Here is a 7,399-nt window from a genome sequence, read left to right on the forward strand (position 1 = left end):
TCTTTGAGAAGTCGATGGCCTCTTCCTTCTTCCTAGTCTGTCTCAGTCTGTAAGCTGGGCTGATACCTGTGCACCATGTGCATCTCGCTGGGTTTGAAACACCAGTGGCTCAGCCTGGCTTATGGTAGTTCAAGTAACAAAAAAGCAATATTATTTCTACCATTTTTTGCTAAAAGTAAAATTGCCTTTCCCTAAAATAATATTTTTATCCTAACTGCAAAAGTTTAAATTGCAAAAAGGAATAGTTACTTATCACAAAGCTAAACAATACACCAATGGCCAAAAGAGACAACATGTATCTTCACCTATTTTTTTCTATGCTTATGCTACAAAAATATGTGTATGCCTATCAATATACATATTTAAATATATATACATATATAGAGTGATAAATCACTTTCTAACATTTTTTCACTTAACATTTGATCACCCTGAGGGTGTTTCACACTCCATTGAATCATAAGTAAAGAATTACATTAGTGAAGGCAAAATTCATTAATTCTCCCCTTTTTTTAATGTTCCTGGGTACATCTGATGAAATAAATATGAATTACACTATTGTTATATGTAAAAAGCATTGGAGTCTAGTAGTATCCTATTCATAGTTCTATCTCCCATGATAGCTTTGACTCTTTCTCTAATCATCCTCTCTAGGTGTTTTTAGATTTCTGTATGTATGCCTACAATCTTACAGGACAGCGCTGCATACTGTGGTTATTTATGTTTATGTCTTATCATCTCTACAAACCCTTCAGGTGTAAAAATGGAGAAGACAAGTTGTGGCAATGACCCTGCATTGTTCTTTTACCAGGAAAGGATGGTGGAAAGACAGGGATGCAAATAAATTGTTGAGAGTAATTCTAATGATCAACTATTGATTCTAGGCTCTGTAGACTAGAGATCAAGAAGAGATTTAAAAAATGAATAAAATAAATAGATCAAAGCAACTAAGCTTTCTTTGTGTTTCATGAGCAGGTGGAGTTGCAGTGAGGAGGTGTGAGAATTGGAAGAAGTATAAATGAGTATTACAGAGAAGAAAAGTGAAATGTATAAAACATGTGGCAGAGAAGTTTGAAGCATAGTTCTTGTTTTGACTCTGAGTGTAGATAATGGAAGTAGGACTTAAGAGTTGAGGTGAAAAATCTATGGAATCAAGGAATTGAAGCTAGGTTGCCAGAAGATCCCATGGACGTTGAAACTCCTATGACAAATACAGGAGTTAGAGTAGCAAGGAAGATGGTGAGGCTGGTGCCATAAGGTCTTCCTGGAATGTGTATATGAGGTGGCCAGGCTGTCAGGATGTTTCTAGAGTATGTATACAGGAAGAAGCTCGTGGAGTAGTGCCTAAGGTGTTTGACTGCTAACCAAAAGGTTGGCAGTTCAAACGCATAAGCTGCTTGGCATAAAGAAGATGGGAAAATGTACTTCCGTAAAGATTTACTGCCATGGAAACGCAATGGGGGTCACTATGAGTCATAATCAACTCAATAGCAGAGAGTTTGGTTTGGTTTGAGAATGACAGTACACAATTAAATTATTAAAAACAGCCACAATTTGGAGAAGACATGGTGTAAAGTACTGTCAAGGTTTGCAGAGGAAGATAAGCATTTTCACTAGAATGGAAAAGTAATGATTTTGAGCAGTGATTTTCAAAGTGAGACCAGCAGCACTAGTATCACCTGAGAATTTTTAGAAGTACAGTTTCTTGGACCCCACCCCAGACTTCACAGATCAGACATTCTGGAGGTGGGGTCCAGCAATACGTGTTTTAACATGCTCTCCAGATGATCTGGAGTTCTCAAATGGAGAAAATGGTTAAGCACTTGACTACTAGCCAAAAGGTTGGTGGTTCAAATTTACCCAGAGGCACCTTGGAAGACAGGCCTAGATATCTGCTTCTGAAAGATCACAGCCTTGAATTCCCTATGAAATCTACTCTACACATGGTTGCCATGAGTCTGAATCTACTTGATGGCAACTAAAAACAATAACAGATGATTTTGATGCTTGACAGCCACTCATTTAGAAAGCACCAAGAAAGAGAACAGGTCACCACTTATTCATTCACCACCAAGACCATACCTTTGGTCACCTGTGAAATTTAGATTTCAGTTAAACTCAAGAGGTGGAGGCAGCATTATGAAGAAAAGCTGGGGAGAAGTGTAAGAGGACTTTGTTAACAAGGGTTCCAGAGACAGCCCTGACTACTGGCTTCCCTCCTTCCTAACTTAACCTCTTCAGTAGGTTCAGCCTTCCTTGATAAAAACTAGGGACATAAGTATACAAGAAGAAAGCTTATAATATATAACGTTATTTTATAGTAAATAAAATGTAACATTAATAGCTATTAATAACTAGAAGTTAATCATTTTAAATCCAAATTAAATTATTAAAAAACACCAGGAAAACAAGTTTCATGATCTTCCAGCACTGAAAGGTAGAAGCATTCCACCTGCATAGCTACAGATGGCCACATGGACTAATGATTTTTCAGTTTATCCTCGTTGTTGTTGTTGTTATGTGCCGTCGAGTCGGACCCAACTCATAGCGACCCCTCCTTGGGTTTCCGAGGCAGTATCACTACAGAAGTAGGTTGCCCCATCTTCCTTTCGAGGAGTGGCTGGTAGGTTTGAATTGCCAGCCTTCTGGTTAGCAGTCAAGTGTCTTAGGCACTACGCTACCAGAGCTATCATTAGATTAACCAAAATCAGTTCAGTAGCATATTAACAAGCCCACTAAATGCAAACCAAACCCACTGCTATCTGAGTGGATTGTGACTCATAGCAACCATATAGGACAGAGGAGATCCACCCCATGGGGTTTCCAAAGCTGTAAATCTTTACAGGAGCAGACTGCTACATCTATCTCCTATACAGCAGCTAGTAGGTCCAAACCACCGACTTCTGGTTAGCTGGCCAGCTCTTTAAACACTGCACCACTCCAAAAAAAAAAAAAAAAAGCCTCACTGCCATCGAGTCAGTTCCAACTCATAGTGACCCCTCCTTGGGTTTCTGAAGCAGTATATCTACAGAAGTAGATTGCCCAGTTCTCCTTACAAGGAGTAGCTGGTGAATTTGAACCACCAGCCTTCTGGTTAGCAGTCAAATGCCTTAGGCACTACGCTACCAGAGCTCCTAGGGCTCTTAAAAACCCACAGTACCCAAGAAACTCCCCAATTCATGGAGTTAGTATAAAGTTTCTGAACTTATAGACCACCTCCTATCTATACTCATGGTCTCTTCCTTTACGGTAATATAAATTCCTCTCAAACCTTCATTTGCATGCTGTTTTCCACAGGAAATTGAGGAAGGGATCTTGGAACACAGACAGCTAGGAATAGCACCTATACAGTTCAGTTACAGTTGGACCCACTCCTCCTGGCTAAAGTTTACCTTTATTCTTGGTTCTCTGTACTCAGGAGTCACAGGAATGTGAACACTAGGGACTCTCATCCTCCTTATCTTGTCTATTTCTTCCAAAGTCTCCCTAGACCTTATATATTCTAATTACTACTAAACCCAATACATGTTTTTCCCTTAATAAAGTAGGTCTTTCTGATCAATATAACTCACAGTGGACAAGGAAGGGAGGTGGGATGAGGCATCCATCGTGAGAGGAGCCAAGATTGAGAAAACAGAGAACTGCAATGGGAATGCCAGCTTAGCCAATTAAGTAACACAAGTCTCAGTACAGAATTATGGTTAAGGCAAGAGTTTAGAAACATATGCAAACGTGGGTTCCAGAATTAGATCAGCTGTTACAGCTATGTGATCTTGGAAATAATAATAGAAACTACCTCATATGATAGCTACAAACATTAAATGATAATGCATATGAAGTGCCTAGCAGAGTTCTCAGTACATGACACCTCAATAAATTTACTTGGTGTTTGCATTTCTTGTGAATACACTACACCATTTCTTAGATCAAATAAAAGACAATGCACAATACAGAATTGAGTGATAATTGAGTATTGCCTTCTACAGACATGAAACTATTCTTGAGAAGAGAGAGATTATTAAGTCTTTGAAAAGGATTCAGGGAAGAGTATGTTATGTTGTTATGTGCCGTAGTCATCATTATATGCTGTGGTGAAGACATGGTCTATATCTTCAATGTGGTAAGATACAGAATTTTAAAAGCTGAAGTTTAATTCTAGGAAACTTTACAAGTAGGGTTAAGGATTGATTGATTGAGAGTATCAAGCCATGCAGGAATTCACAATGAAGGAAAAATTAATAAGAAGTTGAGTTAATTAAGGACTTCTTCATAAAGGAGGTAAAATTTGAAGGGAATTTATCACTGACATTGATGGAGATAAGGTGAGAAGGCAATGTAAATAGGGGAATGATGTGAACAAAACCTATGAGGTGACAAAATGCAAAGGGCTGAAGGGAAGGTGAATTCATCTATTTGATTAAAGAAATATTTGGGGTAGAGAGAGTGTGAAATACAAGTATGAGACCGGAGTGGAAACATGTTTGCTAGACTGTGGTAGATCTTGAGTCCTTGACACTTGAAAAACATTTAATAGATAAAGAGAGCTATTGATGGTTTTTGAGGAAAGTAGCATGAGTCCATGGGCTACCAAATCAAGATCAGAAGTACCTTTTTAGATAGAAAGGATAAAAACAAACGATATATAACATAATGAGAATAAAAGTGAAGTATGGGTAAGTTTTAGTTAAAATCAATATAAACCAAGCATTTAATACACCTACAAAAACTAAAACTAAATTATAAAAGAAAAAGTGCTGAGATCATATTGTGATGTGTTAGTGAAGTACAGTATCTGCACATGGAACATAGCTGTTTTACTGTACTATTTACATGTGAAGTGAATAAGCTACAACTTTTCTGTTGAAATTGACAGATAAAAAAGATAATTTATCAGCTCAGGTAACTAAAAGTTTTGGATAAGAGCTGGCTAGATCAGGCAAGGCTTGACTTAGGGGCCTAATGTTATCAGGACTCAAGTTTCCTCTGTCTATGGGTTCTGCCTTTCATTTCATTCTTAGACTCCAGACAACATCCTTCCTGTTAAAGTCACATCTTCCTTTCTGCTAGCAACCTCAGAGAAGAAGAGCACTAAAACAAACAAACAAACAAACAAAAAACCCAACTCATTGTCGTCCAATTGATTCCGACTCATAGTCGGCCCTATAGGACAGAGTAGAACTGCCCCATAGAGTTTCCAAGGCTGTAAATCTTTAAGAAAGCAGACTGCCACAACATTCTCCCACAGAGCAGCTGGTAGGTTCAAACTGCTGCGTTTTCTGTTAGCAAACAAGTGAATAACCACTATGCCATCAGAGCTCCTTAGAAGAACACTAAACCAAAAAACCAAAACTAAATGTGTTGCCATCATATCAACCCTGTAAGACAGTGCAGAACTGCCCCCATGGAATCTCCAAGGCTGTAACCTTTACTGAGGCGGCTAAGCACTTTAACCACTGTGCCAGCAGGGATCCTAGATGAGCACTAGTCCTCCCCAAATACTTCAAATGAAGGCAGTACACTTGTCTATTATTGGACCAAACTGGATCATATGCCCTTCTTAAACTAATCACTATAATTGAGAACTGGAAAATACTCACTGGCTTAGGTCTGGGCCATCTAACCATCCCTAGAGCTGGAAGTGGGAAGGTCACATTCATCCAAGCTACATGGAGTAGAAGTGGGGGATGGGTAATTCCCTAAAGAAACTCAGGGGACTGTTGCCAGGAGAAGGATGAAAGTATGCTAGACAGCAGTAACAACTAATGTTTATTTTCAGAAACATAATGTTCAGTTATGTTGTCAAATTTTTAGAAGGGAAGATGAGCTTAGTGTAAGAACCTGGATTATGAAATCTCTAGGAAAATCAGGCAATGTTTACTCTGATAAGAAAAAATGAAGCTAAGTCCAAGGTGAGCTAGTGAGATGAGTGGTTGTTTGATTGCATCTCTGAGACAGGTAGCGCTTGCAGCATGGCTCACCAACTGACCAAACAGGAGACTGCAACATTCAAAGATGCTTTTTCACTATTTGACAAGGATGGTGATGGAACTACAACAACAAAGGAATTGGGAACTATAATGAAGGCTATTGGGCAGAATTCCACAGAAGCAGAATTCCAGGACATGATTAATGATGTAGATGCTGATAGTAATGGCACAATTGACTTCCCAGAATTTCTGAAAATGATAGCAAGAAAAATGAAAGACACAGACAGTGAAGAAGAAATTAGAAAAGCATTTCATGTGTTTGATTAGGATGGCAATGGCTATATTACTGCAGCAGAACTTTGTCACATGATGACAAATCTTGGAGAGAAGTTAAGCAGACCCCGATGGTGATAGCCAAGTCAACTATGAAGTTTGTACAAATGACAGCAAAAGTGAAGACATTGTACAGAATGTGTAAAATTTCTTGTACAAAATTATTTGCCTTTTCTTGTTTATAACTTATCTGTAAAAGGTTTCTCCCTGCTGTCAAAAGAATAAGCATTATTCATTCCTCCATATTTTCTTCCCTTATCTTACTGTCATTGTTCTGAAATCTTAGAAATTTTAGAAAACTGATCAAATAACATGTTGTACATGGCTTACTCTGGATATTCTAAGCCATTCTGCACATCTACACTTAGATGGAGTTGGTCAAATGAGGGAATATCTGGGTTATGCCTGTTTTTTTAGGTTGTTTTCTTTCAGAACTGTCAGCATGTTGTTATTGAAGTATGGAGTTGCAACTGTGTGGACTATGGACAATCAACAAATCAACAATATGTACTTAAAGTTGCACTAATGCAAAATGTAGTTAGGAGCTCTGGTAGCATAGTGGCTAAAGCACTTGACTGCTAACCAGAAGGCTGGCGGTTCAAACTCACCAGGTTTTTTTTTTTTTTTTTTTTAAACCCACCCCTCCCTGGCCTCAGTTGACTAACCAAGGGAAAACATCTGATATAAGCTAAGTATTCAGAGTCTCTCTCATGGAAATTTGTGACTAGACCTTACAGAAATTAATTGATCTCAAATAGGTACTTATATTAATTAGTGATATAAATTGGAATCTTAAAAAAAAAAAAAAAAACTCACTGCTGTCAAGTCAGATCCAATGATAGTGACCCTTCCTTGAGTTTCTAAGGCGGTATCACTATGGAGGGAGCTCTGGTAGCATGGTGTCTAAGGCACTTGACTGCTAACCAGAAGGCTGGCAGTTCAAACCCACTAGCCACTCCTCGGAAGGAAGATGGGGCAATCTATTTCCGTAGTGATACTACCTCGGAAACCCAAGGGGGGGTCTCTATGAGTCGGATCCGACTCAACGGCACATAACAACAACAACATCACTATGGAAGTAGATTGCCCAATCTTCCTTCCCAGGAGTGGCTGGTGGGTTTGAACCGCCAGCCTTCTGG

General features: G+C 38.8%; 1 protein-coding gene across 1 annotated transcript; it reads left to right on the forward strand.

The window, feature by feature from the left end:
* Positions 1 to 5,969: 5,969 nt before the first annotated feature.
* On the forward strand, positions 5,970 to 6,254 carry LOC122150435 (calmodulin-alpha-like). Its single transcript, XM_042781626.1, has one exon. It carries the CDS (start codon positions 5,970 to 5,972, stop codon positions 6,252 to 6,254), a length of 285 nt encoding a protein of 94 aa, XP_042637560.1.
* The last annotated feature ends 1,145 nt before the right edge of the window (positions 6,255 to 7,399 follow it).

Source organism: Orycteropus afer, unplaced genomic scaffold, assembly GCF_000298275.1.
Source record: "Orycteropus afer afer isolate SDZICR_OR568_19922 unplaced genomic scaffold, OryAfe1.0 scaffold00140, whole genome shotgun sequence".
Lineage (NCBI taxonomy): Eukaryota > Metazoa > Chordata > Mammalia > Tubulidentata > Orycteropodidae > Orycteropus > Orycteropus afer.

Coding starts and splice junctions, on each gene's coding strand:
- LOC122150435 (XM_042781626.1), top strand. CDS start 5,970: ATGGCTCACCAACTGACCAAACAGGAGACTGCAACATTCAAAGATGCT.